Source organism: Bufo bufo, chromosome 3 (assembly GCF_905171765.1).
Source record: "Bufo bufo chromosome 3, aBufBuf1.1, whole genome shotgun sequence".
Taxonomy (NCBI): Eukaryota; Metazoa; Chordata; class Amphibia; order Anura; family Bufonidae; genus Bufo; species Bufo bufo.
Genome location: NC_053391.1, coordinates 232,552,475 through 232,572,265, shown reverse-complemented (window position 1 = coordinate 232,572,265; position 19,791 = coordinate 232,552,475). Strand labels below are relative to the sequence as shown.

General features: G+C 42.1%; 1 protein-coding gene across 1 annotated transcript in view; it reads left to right on the top strand.

Moving 5' to 3' along the window:
• The first annotated feature begins 784 nt into the window (after positions 1-784).
• The window catches only part of LOC120993333 (apoptosis facilitator Bcl-2-like protein 14), a 52,152-nt gene continuing 33,145 nt past the window's right edge, over positions 785-19,791 (top strand). The window contains exon 1 of the mRNA XM_040421862.1: positions 785-869. Within this exon, the coding sequence (XP_040277796.1) occupies positions 862-869 (8 nt within the window). The 5' untranslated portion in view covers positions 785-861. The remainder of the gene's footprint in view (positions 870-19,791) is intronic.

Genomic DNA, 19,791 nt, shown 5'->3' with positions numbered 1-19,791 from the left:
TTATGAAAATTGGCTGGATAAATACTTCTGTGTGCAGCGGTATTTGTCCGGCCAATTTGCGTCATATTTGATGGGTTGCAGCCAGATCTCTGCCGATCCCCATTTTAGTTTATGGGGCCGGACGGCATTCATGTAGCTTCTGGCAATGTAAGATCCAGAGAGATCCGGCAGGCTGTTCCCTGCTAGAACAGCCTGCCGGATCTCCCCAACGCTAGTGTGAAACTAGCGTTAGGACCATATAAAAGGGCTTTACTATGTTTCAGGATTATGGGAGCTTGAGCATTAATACCAGCTTTAGAGATAAACAACATCTCCTAAACTTCTCATTGGATCAATAATGATAATGAGATAAGGAGGATCGAGGAATTGACCTCTTATTATATATGAAGAACTACTTAAGATATGGTCCCAGTGGAAAAAAAATCCAAAATACTACTAGTTATAAACACATTTTTGTGATGTAATGGAGTAGTGGAGCATCTTCTTGAGGGTTTTTATTATTATTATTTTTTTACTATTCTTTCACAATTGTTATTTTGAGGTAAGGATTGGTATTGTTCTACCTTCTTTAAAAGTAAAAAAAAAAAAAAAAAAGCAGAAGCACTTTATCTATAGTCTTCTAGCTGACACATCCCCAGAATGCCATGTCATCATCTTGTCAAGGAAGCTTATCTTACACCACTGTAGCTGTGAACGTTTTCTCAGCTATCATAAGGTTTTTGGTTTTCTAAACAACACAGAATATTCTACCCAAGGAGTAATTATAATTATTGTATAAACTATACATGTTGCAGTAGATGGTAATTTATAATGTGCATCTGAAGTGGATGGCCGACCGCACCAGCATAGCAAGCTGACAACATGAACTGGTAAGATCACTTTTCTCTAAAGCTCTTATTCCTTTATTTGTTCATCATCTTGTAAATTATTTTGATATTATATGTGAATGACTGTACATTGTTTTATAGTTTTCTATCAAGTGATTCTGCTGGCTAATATACTCAAAATATCACGCACAGATGATCTTGAGAACTACAGTTATGTGCAAAATAATAGCAGTGTGGTTAAGACAACTGAGAAAAAGCTCATTCATCATAATAGCATTTATTTCCGTATACACAAAGGCACTGGGAGCACGGCACATTCAATTCCAAATGAAGTCATGATCAAAATATCAATTTTTAAACTGAAAATGAAGAAAAAGGAATAATAGGCTGTTCAAACAAATAGCAGTGTTTGCATTTTCAGTTACAAACTGGAATATTTCCACTATAATCAAAAATGTGCTTATAGGTTTAGCTTTTCTGTTAATCACTGAACTGATATTTAGTTGTATACCCTTTTTATTTTTAACTGCTTTACATCTGTGTGGCATGGAGTCAGGGGCGGATTATGTGGCCCAAAGGCCAGGGGCTGTTCCTCAAGCTTGGGCCCCATGAGAAAAAAAAAAATTGTATGCTACCCAGTATACCCCCCTTCCCAAGCCATAGTGCTAAAGACATATTTAGATGGGCATTAAATTACACATGGTCACCCATAGAGGATAACACAGCACCAAATACATATTACATTCAGTGATGTCTCCTCTCATGTAGATGTTCATTTTCCTCATCTTCTCCACTGGAAGCAGACCACCATGTTATTTTAGCCTCGTCTGGTCTCTGCAGAGTTTACCACACAGACATCTTACTTTCCTCAGTTTTCCATCATCCACCCCTAAAGTACCCTCAGCAGTTATAATGCCCCCCTATAGAAACCCCAGTAGTTACACTGCTCCCGATGACGCCTCCAATAGTGCTCCCAGTAGTTTTATGTCCCCCAATAGTGCTTATTGTCCCATATGTCCCCCAATAGTGCTTATTGTCCCATATGTCCCCCAATAGTGCTTCTTGCCCTACATAGACATATGAAGGCTTGTTTGTTGTGGGGCGTGTTGCACTTTCTAATGGCACCATTTAATGTGGCATACAATGTAGGGGAAAACTGGAAAACAAATTTAAATGGGATGAAGATATAAAAAAAAAATAATAATTGATTGCGCCATAGTTGTATGGGTTTCGTTTCTAAAGCGTTCCCTATGCAGTAAAACTGACCTGTTACCATCATTCTCCAGGTCAGTCTCCAGGTCAGCCTTTTTTGTTTAATTTTAATACTGGAAAAAAATAAAAGCTTTGGAAAAAAAATAATTTTCTTTGTACCACCATATTGTGACCCCCATAACTTTTTTTTTTATAGTTGTGTGTGAGGGCTCATTTTTGTGGGGTGATCTGTAACTTTTATTGATATAATTTAATATCAATTTGGTGTGTATGGCATTTTTATTCATTTTTTTGTAGAAGAAATACTCCAGCAATGTGTTTGCAAAGTCATGAAAGGTTTAGTGAGAGTGGGGGAGCCGAGGAGAAGGCAGGCGCAGTTTATCAGCGCTTCTGCCTTCTCCTCAAGTAGCACTCTGCAGCAGTGACGTACTAAGGAGGGGGGGGGGGGTCTGTCCCGGGTGCAGGGTCCTGTCACTCACCGCTCAGTTCCCTGCGCTCCTCCCCTCCTTCAGGCCAGCGGCGCTCTGAATGATAGAGCAGGAAGACTTCTCCCCGCTCCACCATTCAGCCTGCAGGCACAGATCGCGCTGCCAACATGTGTGGGTCTAGACTGCAGCCTGGGAATATTCATTAGCTCCGCCCACACAGTGCTGCAAAGAGATCTGTGCCTGCATGAGAGAGAGGACTGTGAGCTTCAGGAATGGGACAAGGGGAGTAGTTACTGTGTTTTTTTTGCTTTTTGTTTAACACAGAGAGAGCACAATGGTCATTGCTAATGTGAAGGGGGCACAATGGGCATTTCTACTCTGGAGGGGGCACAAAGGGCATTGCTAATGTGAAGGGGGCACAATGTGCATTTCTACTCTGGAGGGGCACAATGCGCATTTCTACTCTGGAGGGGGCACAATGCGCATTTCTACTCTGGAGGGGGCACAATGGGCATTTCTTCTCTGGAGGGGGCACAATGGACATTGCTAATGTGAAGGGGGCACAATGGGCATATCTACTATGGAGGGGGCACAATAGGCATTTCTACTCTGGAGGGGCACAGAGGGCATTGCTAATGTGAAGGGGACACAATGGGCATTTCTACTATGGAGGGGGCACAGTGCACAGAGGGCATAACTACTCTGAAGGGGGCACAGAGGGCATTATTACTGTGAAGGGGGCACAATGGGCATTACTAGCATAGAGGGCATTACTACTATTAAGGGGGCACGATGGGGATTTCTACTATGGAGGGGACACAGAGGGCATTATTACTGTGAAGGGGGCACAATGGGCATTATTACTGTGAAGGGAGAACAATGGGCATTATTACTATTAAGGGGGCACAATGGGAAATTGCGGACAAGAATAGGACATGTTCTATTTTTTTCCAGAGCTACGGACCGGAAGATTGTAAGCGCACTCTGGAAATGCGGATGCAAACAGCACACTGTGTGCTGTCAGCATCCATTCCTGCCCCATAGAGAATTAATGGGTCCGCACCCGTAGATGTGGACACATTCTACGGACGTGTGAATGGACCCTTACACAAAGAATCTGTTTCAATAGGAGCGCTCTGGCTCACACTCGTTTCTGGAACGAGGTTTGACAAGCTCCGGCTCCTGCTTCTCTCAGAACGAGGCTTGACACGCTCACCCTGCTAGCGCGCACGCGCAGCCTCCTCCCACGTCCCGCGCGCACATTCAAGAGTGCGCTGTACCATAACAGGTGGCGCATCTCCTATAGTGCTGTTGCACATCTCTATACTGCGCACGCTTTCTGTGATCCCTATCTACTGCGGCACAAGGTAATTAAAAGCAGGGACTCTTTGCTAAGTATGGTATTTGCTGATATTACTGCATGTAATTTTGTTACCTACTTTCATTGTGGGGCTCACTCTCTCTCTCCCCCTTTTTTTTTTACCATGAGCAAAATACAGGTGAAACTCGAAAAATTTGAATATCGTCCAAAGTTCATTTATTTCAATAATGCGTGAAACTAATATATGAGATAGACTCTTTACACGCAAAGCGAGATATTTTAAGCCGTTATTTGTTATAATTTGGATGATTATGGCTTATAGCTTATGAAACCCCAAAGTCACAATTTTGAGGTACCCTTTGCTCAGGGGGTATGGATTAATTAGCTGACTAGAGTGTGACACTTTGAGCCTAGAATATTGAGCCTTTTCACAAAATTCTAAATTTAAGCTGCATTAATGCAATTCCTTTTCATTTACATTACTGAAATAGACTTTTGCACAATATTCTTATTATTCGAGTTTCACCTGTATGTAGAAAATTAACATGTATGTAAAATCCCAATATGTAGAACATCAACATCCTAAGCTTAGACTATTTTCCTGATTATTCTCTCCACTCATGGATTCATCCTATGGATTCTGCAATTGAACACAGCTTTACCTGACTTGAAGTATCCATGGGGGATCAGACTTTAAAACACCAAGATAAAATTGACTATTACTATTTTCTCTATTATTTTTTTCCATAATTTTTTTTAAACATTTGTGCATGCATGTAACCATTTCACCTGTTGTATCCTTATTCACTTACTGTATGTGTGATATATTCAATTTTTTGCTGTAGTTTGATAAAGGCCAAGTGAGGCCGAAACATCACGTTGTATACAGCTGCTCCTTCAATACATTTTCACGACTTTGGCAACACATTGCTAGAGTATTTGTCACGATCAATGTGGGGGAAAAACTCCACACTAAACACAGGAGGGAAGGGGAACAGTAACTGGGCCTGGAAACTAGGGAAGGAACAGGTCACCTCCTAAACAACCCAAATCTAGGCTCTAACTACCTATCAATATGAATAGACCTTGAAGGTAGGAATATTCATATGCAGGATACCTAGGCCCTTATTTCCCTATACGCCCTGGAATAAGGTTAGGACCAGAGACAACCCATTCCTCCCAGATGGATGAATAGAAGTCTCTGTCTCAGGCCCAGATACAACAGCAGGGAATATAACAAACACAAAACAATAAGAAAAGACAAGACTTATCTGAAAGTAGAAAATTGGCAACTCCAGAAGCACCACACAGTACAACCGACCAGCTAGTTAGAAGGCAGGAAGAAAATCTATAAACCGCACCTCCAATAGTGAAAAGCGTCTACTTATGGGAAAGGTAAATTACCAACAAGCAACACCTGAAGCAAGGGGTGTAGCATTCACCAAAACACAAACAATAAGATCCACAGTGAACTTGTCAATTTAACCCACAAGTTGCCAGTCTCTCCGATCTCCTGGTACCTGCCATGGGAACGTCCGTGACAGTATTTCTTCTACTCTAAATGGGCTGGGAACCCGACTCCTAGCATTACCAAGCAAAGTGCCATGAAGAAATTTTGGAAGACTTACATTTTTTTTAGGCAGATGAAGAGATGAAAAAACAGCAAATTGGCCAGGTGTCTGCTGTTTTTAAAGACAATGTCGCCGCCATATAGAGTAGTACAGTGGTAGGGTAGTGGATAATTAGTCTATTTAAGGGTTACTATTAGGATGATTAAACATCACTTCAAATAAGCGACATTGTCATTATCATTTTGTAGAAAATTTTGCATGACAATCCACAATTACATAAAAAGTAAATTTTGTGGCCATTTTGCATTGCCACTTATCTGCCTCCCAAGAAACTGCATAGCCAACAGGAAAGAAGACCAGAAGTGCCTTTAAAGGGGTTTTCTCATCTCAGACAATGGGGCATATTGCTGGGATATGCCCCCATTGTCTTATAGGTGCGGGTCCCACCACTGGTACCCACACCTTTATCGAAAACGGAGCCCTGAAAGTGAAGGAGAGCTCACTGCGCATGCGCAGCCGCCCTCCATTAATTTCTATGGGGGATGCTGAAAATAGCCAATCGCTGGCTCGTTATTGCCGTCTGCCCCATAGAAATGAATGGGAGCATGGGCCGCTCCCATTCACTTCTATGGGAGAGGCGGGAAATAGCGCTTGGTGTTGGACGGACCCTGGGAAATCTGGGGTCCTCCAGACACATCGCTCCCCGCTCCGTTCTCGATATAGGTGTGGGTCCCAGTCCCACCTATCAGACAATGGGGGCATATCCTAGCGATATGCCCCATTGTCTAAGATGGGAATACCCCTTTAATCCCTTTGGTCATGCGGTTTCTTGAAAAGTCACTAAATTCAGTGGTTATGTAACTGCAGAAATACACATACAGTATGGCTGTATGGCTGACTGGCATTCAAAATGTCCCCTCAGCCACAGGGTTAACTCCCAACCCCACATTGCTCACACTTCAAGCTGCAGCCTCCAGGGAGCACTCATGATCTGCAAGCTAGAAGCTGCACTTGTGTCAGGACAGTGCCTGCCTGCTGAAGTTGCCCAGGGAGCGATCCACGTTCCGTGCCGCGCTCCGAACACTGTGCTCACCCTCAAAAAAGCCGTCACCCATCACCTCCATCTTCTCTTCTTGCCGTGAGGCTCCTGTGCTTTCAGCCTATAAGGAGGTGGTGCTGACAAAGTCCTGTGCAGAACATCCTGACTCAAGCGTCAGGACGTTATCACTCTGGGCCTCTCTGCGAACAGATATGCCAGGCCAAGCTGACTACATTCCACAGTACTTCTGCATTCTTGGGTTTGGCATCACAAACAGCATTTTTGATGTCACTTCACAGATTCTCAACCGGATTGAGATCTGGGGATTGGGCTGGGCCACTTCCTCAGAGCAATCTTGTTGGTCTGGAACCAGGATGTTTCCCACTTGCTGGTGTGTTTGGGGTTGTTGTCCTGCTGAAACACAAATTTCAAGGGCATTTATTCTTCAGGATAAGGCAACATGACGTCTTCCAGTATTTTGATATATTCAAACTGGTCAATGGTGCCTGGTATGCAATAAATGGGCTCGACTCCACAGTATGACACACATCTTCAAACCATTATGATTGCACCTCCATGTTTTACAGTCTTCTTAGTGTACTGTGGCTTGAATTCAGTGTTCATGGGTCATCTCACAAACTGTCTGCAGCCTTTAGACCCAATAAAAACAATCTTGCTCTCATCTGTCCATAAACAGTCAGTGTGTTCTTTGACAAACCAACCTTTTCAACACATCTTTTTCTCAGCAATGGTACTTTACAAAAGGGCAGGTGAGGCGATCCCCAGCACCAGGTAGGGGCAAAAGAGGGGCAGCCAAAGGGCCATGGGCAGAAGGGAAGTTTCAGTTTTTGCCTCAGGCAGCAGAAAGGCTAGGTGCACCCCTGCTTTTCTGCCAAAAACAGTAATTAAACACATTGGTGATGTTAGACTGCTATTATTTTGCACATAACTGTAAGTCTGCTCCATAACACAAATATTTATATTTGCTCTCTATCAGACTTTCCTTAGCTGGGATTAAAGGATACCAAATGCTTTGGGGGAGATTTAACAAAATTGGTGCAAAGGAAAACAGGCTTAGTTGCCCATAGCAACCAATCAGATTCCATCTTTCATGTTCCATAGGAACTCTGAAAAATGAAAGGTGAAGCCAGTTTTCCTTTGCACCAGTTTTTATAAATCTCCCCCTTGGTGTCTGTATTCACATCCAAGTCGATTGCGGAATCTACACAAAGTACATTATAATGTCAGTGAATGAGGTTTTAACAAACCCTATTAAAACTAAGCGTGAAAATTTGCACAAGATTTAGCATGGTGTGGATTTGTGCAGATTTTATCCATTGCAATTTTTGAATTTTATTTTTAAACTTATATAGCGCTAACATATTTCACAGCGCTTTACAGACAGTAGCATCACTCACCGTCCCTATAGGGCTCACAATCTAAGTTCCTTATAAGTATGTTTTTGGAGTGTGGGAGAAAACCAGAGAATGGGAAGAACCCATGTGAGCACGGGGAGAACATACAAACTCCATGCAGATGCTGTCCTTGGTCTGTTTCGAACCTAAGACCCCAGTCAGGGCTGTCTTTAATATTGATTGGACCCTGGGCAAGAATTTACCTGGGCCCCCTGGATCCCACCTTCCCACACCCTAGCATGCAATCACACCTTCCACCACAACACACACACAAAAAAATAAAATCCACACACCTCGTGGAGTAGTAAACTGTAATAATGTAATGAGGTGTTGCTTGGCAGTAATGTAAATACTGCTTTTTTTCTGGAAAAGGCAGTATTTACATTAAAAAGCTTGCAGAGACATGCTATAGACACCAGAACTACTACGTTTAGCTGTTGTGGTTCTGGTGACTATAGTGTCCCTTAATATAGAGGGGGGAAAAAGAATCAGCACAAAAGTATCAAATAAAATGGCTGTATCATTATTCTAAAAAAAAAAAAAAGCACAACTTCTGACACATATATATAGTATTTTGCAGATTACTTTTTTTTACAATGTGCAGATAGTACTACTAACCCCTACATCCACCCCTACATACAGGGTACTACAGCGCCACATACCTCTTACATCCAGTGACGTCTCTGTGATGTAGATGTTCTCTTTCCTAATCTTCTCCTTTCAGACCTTCAGACCAGACCACCATTTTTCAGCCATTTCTCGTCTCTGCAATTTGCCAAACAAAATCTTAGTTTACTACTTTTCCATCATCCTCCCATCTTCTGGACAAATCATCCTACCACCCCCAATACTATGCCGCTGTGCTCCCCAATACTATACTGCAGAAACAGATAAACCCCCTGATAGTAGTACCATGCAGATAATGCCCTTCAATAATTATTGGCACCCAGTGCCCTAAAATAACTGTGCTCAGCAAATAGTGCCCCTGACACTAATAGAGCAAACATAACGTCCCCCAAAAATAATTGTGGTACCTGATACTGTGCCAAGGTGCCCCCCCCCCCACAGTAATAGTGCTCCCAAAAGTCCCACCAAAAGGAATAATTCTCTGCTAGAGCACACATGGTAGTAATAGTGCTCCTACAGTGCCCCCAACATGTCCCCACTGTGCCCCAGAAGTAATAATGCTCCCATAGTGCCCATACTAGTAATCATGTTCCCCTTAGACCCCCAGTAGTAATAAAGCCCATCATAATGCCCCCCAGTAGTAATAATTCTCCTTATAATGTGCCAGTGCAAAAACTACCCCCTTTTAATGCCCCATAGTGGCCCCTTAATGTGCCAGTATAAAATACCCCTATATAGTGCCCCCAGTAAATGCCCCATAGTGCTCCTCTCCCCCTTCTTCCTAGTGCCGCTATAATGTACCAGTATAAAATGCCCTATATAGTGCCCCAGTAGATGCCCTCAGTGTCCCCCATAATTTGCAAGTATAAAATACCCCTTCTTAGTGCCCCCATAGATGAGCCCATAGTACTCCTCTCTCCCCTTCCCCATAGTACCCACCATAATGTGCCCCAGTATAAAATTCCCCTATACAGAGCCCCCCACATAAAATACCCCTTCTTTGTGGCCTCAGTAGAAGCCCCCATAGTGTTCCTCTCCCCCTACCCCCATATAAAATACCCCTACTTTGTTGCCTCAGTAGATACCCCCATAGTGCCCCCAATAATGTGCCAGTAAGAAGTGCCCCCATAGAGCCACTCAATAACGTGCCAGTAAAAAGTGCCACATATGTGCCAGTAAGAAGTGCCCCCATAGATGCCCCCAGTGTCCCCCAATAATGTTCAAGATGTGCCCCCATAGATGCCCCCAATAATTTACCAGTAACAAGTGCCCCCATAGATGCCCCCCAATCATATGCCAGTAACAAGTACCCCCATAGATGCCTCCGCAATCATGTGCCCATAACAAGTACCCCCATAGATGCCCCCAATCATGTGCCAATAACAAGTGCCCCCATAGATGCCCCCCAATTATGTGCCAGTAACAAGTGCCCCCATAGATGCCCCCCAATCATGTGCCGGTAACAAGTGCCCCCAGAGATGACCCCCAATCATGTGCCAGTAACAGGTGCCCCCATAGATTCCCCCAATCATGTGCCAGTAACAAGTACCCACATAGATGCCCCCAATCATGTGCCAGTACCAAGTTCCCACATAGATGCCCCCTAATCATTTGCCAGTTACAGGTGCCCCCATAGATGCCCCCCAATCATGTGCCAGTAACAAGTGCCACCATAGATGCCCCCCAATCATGTGCCAGTAAGTAGTACCATATAAAAAAAATAAACACTTATACTTACCTCCATCAGGCTGCCAGAGATGCGATGCAGGCCTCTTCTAGCCTGTGTCCTGCGCTATACGGCGCTATGCCACTGGCCAGCGGGGCTGAAGAGGAAGGTGCCTTGGGCCCCCCCAGGAGCAACTGGGCCCGGGGCACTGGCGCTTTTGCCCCGCGTTAAAGACGGCCCTGACCCCAGTGCTGCAAGGTACCAGTGCTAACCACTGAGCCACCGTGCTTCATGCACTCCACTAAACAACCAATTTATGTCCAATATATTGTAGACATAACCTATAATCAGCTCAGTGCATGCCACAAGATGTCCTTTTTTTTTAAGAATCCAACTACGAATGGATCACATACGCAAAAAAAAAAAATTATATTAATTGGAGCCAGTTGCATGTTAGGGCTATATGTTTCTGTACTTGTCAGAAGACTATATGCAGAACCGTGTGTGAACCATAACAGTATTAATGTAGAACTTAAATAAGGGGATCGGTCATTACGCAGTCTAAACGAAAAAACTAGTTGCTAAGAATAAATTGTGATGTTTCTGCAAATATTACTCTCTCTTCTACAAATTGCAGTCAGCAAGGATTTTTCCACTTTATGGCACATTAATGTATGCCATTCAAGGGTAATTTTGCTTTCCTCTGGATCATCAGGGGTTTTGTAAGTATAATTGGTTGAATGTGATAGCTTTATGTCTCTTATCAGCCCATTACTATATGACATTTTCCACATTGGTGAACTTAGTGTTCACATTCAGGACTGAAAATTAATTTCAATTCATTATTCATCAGAATAATATGGTCTGAGATACTGATATCATAGTTTGGATATGAAGTTATGCATTGTGACATAGTTTCTAGTATTTGCTCTCTTCCTGGAATTAGTGCTTGTGGTCAGAAAGGCTAAATGCTTGAGGGAGGATACAGGCAGTCACCATGCTACTCATAGCCTCACTTCAAGTAGATAAGGTGACTTACAAGAAAATAGATTATCCTGTAGTAACTCGTTATATAGCCTTTTCCCTACATCAGATGTCTTGTAATTACATCCAATAACTGAGCAGACTAGGTTCCAAGATGAACAAATAGACAAGGAAAACATGTCAATAGCTACAAGGCAAGGCAGTGTTCATTTTACACAAATGGCCAAAGGCAAGCAGTGGACGTCAACCTTAAATGGGCACTTCTATCAGAAATAGGTGGGGGAGATTTATCATAACATGAAATTTTAAAGTCAGTTTTGCAGAAATCTGCTTTGCCGCAACGGAGCAAAATGTATCAAATGTTGACAATGTTAGATAAATTTAGTGCATCAGAACTAAAAGCTCTGTCTTCAGATGTTATTCCTCTTTCTACACGGCCCCTTTACTGGAGTAAGGTTACTGAATAAATCTGTCTTAATTCAACTTGACAGGGTAAACTTGCACACTTTCCCACCCACTTTTCAAATCTGGAGTAAGTGGCGTAAAAATGCAAAATGTCGCAAAATGTTTGCACAAATAAGCCCCAAAACTCTCAAACAAGACCTATTCTATAAGATCAGGGCTTGATTAATGACTCCCAATTTAAATAAACAGCTACTTTTTAATTTTAATTTTTGAATGTTTGGCTGTTGTCTTTTTCATTTCGTAAGTACTATGCCATTTAAAATTAAATTAAAAATTTTGAAGGAGAGCTGGTGAGAGCTTTTTGTTCTGACCTCTAATGTCCTCTATATTAGTGTTGAGTGAGCACCAAAGCGCTCGTGTGCTCGAGTAGAACACTACGCGATGCTCGGGTGTTCTACCGAGCACAATGGAAGTCAATGGGAGAACCCCAGGCGCCCCCTTCTCTGAAGAGGGGAGGGTGTTGGGACTCTAGTTTGGCTTAGGAGTCCCTGCTCTGACTCCATATATAGCTATATCCATATATGGAGTCAGTACTTGGCGACACCCCAGTGTATTTAAATCTAATTTCTGAAAAGTTTCTGCCGGGAGCCCAACGTTGCACATTAGAGGCAAGGACCTTATCCACTCAGCTATAAATCTGAATGCTAAACTGTGTCAGAAAAACCGCATAGTAGTTTCTGATTTAGTGAGTATTCCTATTCAGCAGAAGACTTATTTTATATTTCTGTGGAGGTTTACATATAGCTGTATAGTGTAGTGGTTAACGTCCTTGCCTCTAATGTACAAGCTTAGAATATTTATATATATATATATATATATATATATATACACACAGTACAGACCACAAGTTTGAACACACCTTCTCATTCAAAGAGTTTTCTTTATTTTTATGACTATGAAAATTGTAGATTCACACTGAATCAAGAGAATGCCAAGAGTGTGCAAAGCAGTAATCAAAGCAAATGGTAGCTACTTTGAAGAACATAGAATATGACATATTTTCAGTTGTTTCACACTTGTTTGTTATGTATATAATTCCACATGTGTTAATTCATAGTTTTGATGCCTTCATAGTCATGAAAATAAATAAAACTCTTTGAATGAGAAGGTGTGTCCAAACCTTTGGTCTGTACTAATATATATATATATATATATATATATATATATATATATATATTACAGATAGTGTAGCTGATAGGTTCTGCTGTCCATACATACATACATGCTATAGACATAGGGCCAGATTTATCATTACAGTTGCATCCTACTCCACTTTTACATATGTCCAAAGTCACTTTTGGCTAAGTCAGATTTATTAATGGTCCTTTAATACTGTGATAAATGTGGTTTGACGGTAGCAGTATGGTTTGTATCTGGTTTGACGGTATCCTTCAGTAAGTGGCTTTAAAAAAAGTTGCATGTCTTCCTGAAAAAGTCGCACGTTTATTGGTTTCTGACAGAAAAGTCGCAAGATTTACTTCATTATCAGTTGTGCCTGGGAGAACATGGCAAACATGGACCCATCTTTGATGACAGATCTTTTTGATGATGAAAAAAAAGGAAAAAGAAAAATTTTACAGAAAGAAGAAAAAAATAGTTGAAAAAATAAAAAAGTAATCAGGAAAAGAAAATGTAATAAGTGTGTATAGTGTAATATTTGAATGTACAGTGCATTTTTTTAGTCTTTTTTTTATGTGTGTCCCTTTTTAACATCCATTGTGTCGCATGCAGATTTAGGACCCATTGACTTTAAATGTGGATGTGATACCCATCCGACTGTCCACATTTATAGAAAACAATTTTTAAAATTTTTTGAAAAAAACTGTGCAAAACCAAAAATAATATTTTGGAATATATTCTTATGAAACTAAAAAGACTTGCTTTTAAAAACAAAACAAAAAAAAAACCAACTACATGTTATACTTTACAGTATATTTAACCAAATATACATTAATAAAACATTATTAATTCTTGTAAAATAATGAAAACATTTATTTTGATGAACATTTTTACATTTAACATTCAACATTTTTAAAGGTTAAAAGATAAAAAAGGTAAAAACAGTATTCTGTTTGATGCCAATGTTATAAGCGGAGGACATATATCAAATGTTCCCAACATAAGCATGGTCCTTACTGGAGTGAAATTGCACAATTCTTTACGACTTTTATTTTATTGTCGCAATAGTAAATCTGTCTACAGATTGATTTACATAAGAAAACACGCCCACTTTCAGAAAACTGGCGAGCATAGCGCAGAGCCAGAAAAAGTCTAAATTTTTTGCGCAGTTTTACCGATCACGAATTCGAATATTGCCCCTGCCGTTTATCACTATTCATACACTGCTTTGTCTAAATCTGTGTCTCTTAAACCTGTCCATATTTACCCTGTCCTGAAGGCACCCGGGAGTAAACACTTTGATCAGTTTACACATAAATACGTGTGGTCTGAGATATACAGTATGGGTGATGGCCACGACCACACGGACTGTATTCTCCTAACCACACGCGCTTATGTGAACTGGTCTTTCTGTAATAAAATATGCACGCAGCTCTTGATCACAGCCCTGGGCGGCGCAGTCTTTTTTGGTTTAGTTCAGTTTCAGGGTGACTTCACATGATGCGGATTTTGTTGCAGAAATTTCCACAGTGTTTTCTACTGCAGAATCAGTTTACCATTGAATTGAATGTAGAGGTTCTCATACAGGAAATCCACAACAAAGTCCACACCAAAAAAGCTGCAGCTTTGTAAAAGAAAATCCCAGGTCACTTTTACAATTATGCGGTTTGGGAATATGAGTTTTTAATACCTTGCTCCATGACAGAGCAGGGGGTGGAGGTTTGGGTAAGGAGGTAATCCTGAAATATTTCCTGGAGTATTTCATAAAAAAAGGAAGTGCCACATCTTGGTTTCTAGACAAAACCTCAAAGGATATACCATCTGGGCCTAGTGCTTTATTAATGGGGGAATTAACCAAGGTTTCTTTAAAGATAATCTGTCATCAAAAATTTTACCTGAGCTGTTCTTAACAGCATTTAGAGAGAGAAATTGCTTTATGGCAGCCACATGGGCCATAGACACAAGGGACAGGAGAGTTTTGTAGGCATCCTCTGTGACCTGTGCAGAGGTCATTGTACAAGGAAAGAATAGATAAGATCTGAATATCACCTACTGTGAATTGTGGATCCTGTCTTAGGTTATCTTGTGATGACACATTCCCTTCAAGTTTAATACAGTAATCAGCACAACTAAATACCTAACCTGCTCTACAGATAGAGTTGGAACATTAATGCTATCCAAAAAGGTATCAAGATCCAACACCTCAACCTTAATAGGGTAGAGTGATAACTAGTGGCGAAAAAGTCTTTCAATATATGACTAGTGTTCCTTGAATCACTTTTTTTCCCCTCCCCCACCCCTAATAAAGGCAATTCAGTTCATTTCTTATATTGATATCTTGCCCCCCCCCCCCTTAACATAAGCTTTCATTTATTCCCATACCGAATTTTGCTGACAGAAAGATAAAATGTAATTATTGGCCACTTCTGTTGATAGCCACTCTGGATCTATTTTAAAAACATTCATGCCATATCCTCCTATGGTCAAGCTGACGTAGACGGACACCAGGGAATGATCTGATAAACACCTCAACCCATATTTAACATTAGCAATTAAAGGGATCATAAACTCATGGTCAACACCAAATCTATCTTAAAAGTAGAATTATATAAAGAAAAAAAAAAAAAAAACATTTTGAAATTAGTTTCCTCCAAATGTCTGCCCAGGCCAGCTCAACCAGTAAACTTCCAAAGCCTGATGTTGAATGACTCCCATCCTTCACCTCTCTTATTTTATATAAATGTCAATCTATGAAGTTATTAAAGTCACCAATTAGTAAAACAGGACCTGGTTTAGTACAGAGGAGGAAAATGGAGGTGGAATATACCGTATATTGCCATTTGTGTAATTTTTAATTCTTAAAAAGTTCCATGGATTCTTATAAATCTTCCCAATTCTGCCTATTTAATCAGGCAAACATCTACACTTAAGGATCTAATGATTAAGATATTTACTCCTTGAGAAAAAGAAGAATAAGTTGAATGATATGACTTGCCTATCCAAGGTTTATGTAAAAGATTAACCATTTCTGGTGTTAACGGAGTTTCAGACAAGTAAATTACTGCAAGATTATAATTATTTAATACATTAAAAACTGCTAAACTCTATAATTTACGTTTAACACAGCATACATTCCAAAAAAACTACAACAACCTCATTCTCCTCCACTATCTGAGAAAAAATAAAATACATTTTCTTTTTTTCCTTCAATAAAAACCTTAAAGGGGTTGTCCGAGTTATGAAAAAAATAATAATATAGCACTGAAAATCTGATATATAACTGAGCTAAGCAAGTTTTATGCAAAATATATATATATATATATATATATATATATTTCCTCATTTTCCTGGTTCTTTTCTGTCCCTTTGTTTACATGCAATAAAAACAATCTCTGCCCCTCCCCCTGCTCTGCTAAGGGAGTGAATACAAGAGCTGCCCTGAGTGACATGTCTGACTGCTGGGAGACTCAGCAGCATGTTGTATGTGTAGGACTACAAGTCCCAGCTGTACAATGACACTGCTAAGGGAGTGAATACAAGAGCTGCCCTGAGTGACATGTCTGCCTGCTGGGAGACTCTGCAGCATGTTGTATGTGTAGGACTACAAGTCCCAGCTGTATAATGACACTGCTAAGGGAGTGGCTACAAGTGCTGCCCTGAGTGACATGTCTGCCTGCTGGGAGACTCAGCAGCATGTTGTATGTGTAGGACTACAGGTCCCAGCTGTATAATGACACTGCTAAGGGAGTGAATACAAGAGCTGCCCTGAGTGACATGTCTGCCTGCTGGGAGACTCAGCAGCATGTTGTATGTGTAGGACTACAAGTCCCAGCTGTATAATGACACTGCTAAGGGAGTGAATACAAGAGCTGCCCTGAGTGACATGTCTGCCTGCTGGGAGACTCTGCAGCATGTTGTATGTGTAGGACTACAAGTCCCAGCTGTATAATGACACTGCTAAGGGAGTGGCTACAAGAGCTGCCCTGAGTGACATGTCTGCCTGCTGGGAGACTCAGCAGCATGTTGTATGTGTAGGACTACAAGTCCCAGCTGTATAATGACACTGCTAAGGGAGTGAATACAAGAGCTGCCCTGAGTGACATGTCTGCCTGCTGGGAGACTCTGCAGCATGTTGTATGTGTAGAACTACAAGTCCCAGCTGTATAATGAGACTGCTAAGAGAGCGAATACAAGTGCTGCCCATATGACATGTCTGCCTGCTGGGAGACTCAGCAGCATGTTGTATGTGTAGAACTACAAGTCCCAGCTGTATAATGACACTGCTAAGAGAGTGACTACAAGTGCTGCCCTGAGTGACATGTCTGCCTGCTGGGAGACTCTGCAGCATGTTGTATATGTAGAACTACAAGTCCCAGCTGTATAATGGCACTGCTAAGGGAGTGACTACAAGTGCTGCCCTGAGTGACATGTCTGCCTGCTGGGAGACTCAGCAGCATGTTGTATGTGTAGAACACTAAGTCCCAGCTGTATAATGACACTGCTAAGGGAGTGAATACAAGAGCTGCCCTGAGTGACGTCTGCCTGCTGGGAGATTCTGCAGCATGTTGTATGTGTAGGACTACAGGTCCCAGCTGTATAATGACACTGCTAAGGGAGTGAATACAAGAGCTGCCCTGAGTGACATGTCTGCCTGCTGGGAGACTCTGCAGCATGTTGTATGTGTAGGACTACAGGTCCCAGCTGTATAATGACACTGCTAAGGGAGTGAATACAAGAGCTGCCCTGAGTGACATGTCTGCCTGCTGGGAGACTCTGCAGCATGTTGTACGTGTAGGACTACAAGTCCCAGCTGTATAATGACACTGCTAAGAGAGTGACTACAAGTGCTGCCCTGAGTGACATGTCTGCCTGCTGGGAGACTCTGCAGCATGTTGTATATGTAGAACTACAAGTCCCAGCTGTATAATGGCACTGCTAAGGGAGTGACTACAAGTGCTGCCCTGAGTGACATGTCTGCCTGCTAGGAGACTCAGCAGCATGTTGTATGTGTAGAACTACAAGTCCCAGCTGTATAATGACACTGCTAAGGGAGTGAATACAAGTGCTGCCCTGAGTGACATGTCTGCCTGCTGGGAGACTCAGCAGCATGTTGTATGTGTAGAACACTAAGTCCCAGCTGTATAATGACACTGCTAAGGGAGTGAATACAAGTGCTTCCCTGAGTGACATGTCTGCCTGCTGGGAGATTCTGCAGCATGTTGTATGTGTAGGACTACAAGTCCAAGCTCTATAATGACACTGCTAAGGGAGTGGAATACAAGAGCTGCCCTGAGTGACATGTCTGCCTGCTGGGAGACTCTGCAGCATGTTGTATGTGTAGGACTACAAGTCCCAGCTGTATAATGACACTGCTAAGGGAGTGGATACAAGAGCTGCCCTGAGTGACATGTCTGAGAGCTGGGAGACTCAGCAGCATGTTGTATGTGTAGAACACTAAGTCCCAGCTGTATAATGACACTGCTAAGGGAGTGAATACAAGAGCTGCCCTGAGTGACATGTCTGCCTGCTGGGAGACTCTGCAGCATGTTGTATGTGTAGGACTACAAGTCCCAGCTGTACAATGACACTGCTAAGGGAGTGAATACAAGAGCTGCCCTGAGTGACATGTCTGCCTGCTGGGAGACTTATCAGCATGTTGTATGTGTAGGACTACAAGTCCCAGCTGTATAATGACACTGCTAAGGGAGTGAATACAAGAGCTGCCCTGAGTGACATGTCTGCCTGCTGGGAGACTCAGCAGCATGTTGTATGTGTAGGACTACAAGTCCCAGCTGTACAATGACACTGCTAAGGGAGTGAATACAAGAGCTGCCCTGAGTGACATGTCTGCCTGCTGGGAGACTCTGCAGCATGTTGTATGTGTAGGACTACAAGTCCCAGCTGTATAATGACACTGCTAAGGGAGTGAATACAAGAGTTGCCCTGAGTGACATGTCTGCCTGCTGGGAGACTCTGCAGCATGTTGTATGTGTAGGACTACAAGTCCCAGCTGTATAATGACACTGCTAAGGGAGTGAATACAAGAGCTGCCCTGAGTGACATGTCTGCCCTGAGTGCTGGGAGACTCAGCAGCATGTTGTATGTGTAGGACTACAAGTCCTAGCTGTACAATGACACTGCTAAGGGAGTGAATACAAGAGCTGCCCTGAGTGACATGTCTGCCTGCTGGGAGACTCTGCAGCATGTTGTATGTATAGAACTACAAGTCCCAGCTGTATAATGACACTGTTAAGGGAGTGAATACAAGAGCTGCCCTGAGTGACATGTCTGCCTGCTGGGAGACTCAGCAGCATGTTGTATGTGTAGGACTACAAGTCCAAGCTGTATAATGGCACTGCTAATGGAGTGGATACAAGAGCTGCCCTGAGTGCTGGGAGAATCAACAGCAACTTAGTGTAGAACTAAAAGTCCCACCTGTATAATGACACTGCTAATACATAGGATCTTCCCCTACCTTCTTGTGCAATGCTCTCTCTAGTATGTCAGCTCCAGTGCCCAGCATTGTCTCCTCACTGCCTGCAGAGCTGTGCAGCTGAAGGGGTTAAGAATCCTAGCAGAGAGTAGACGGCAGTGAAGGGGGCGTGGCCAGAACAGTGATGTCTCGTTTACAGGCTTGTAAACGACCTTTATCAGAGCAGGGAGAGAAGCTGACATCACAGGTCATGTGACCCTCAGTGAAATCCGAGAAACCAGCCACTGCAGATAAAGTGAGTTAATTGGAAAGCTGTTACATTTGCTTAGTTAGGAACATAGAAAGAACAAAAAAATAACTCGGATAACCCCTTTAACTGCATTATAAATTCTCTTTGAGTGATGTCCATTGATTTATGTAATTTGGATGATATTGTTGATCCTTGATAGTGGACACCAGAGGGACAAGCACCAACCTTCTCACATTTACATCCATAGGATGTGCAACTTGTAATAACTAATTATCAGGAATAAACACTTGTTCTAGATAATTGATTCTTTTAAATGTGCCGCCAACTGCCTGACAACCAACCTCAACGCTCATTTATTAGGTGATCTATCATTTTTGTGGTACATAAGATCATAATTTGTCAGTAGCACAACAGATTGTACAACCAATCGTTCA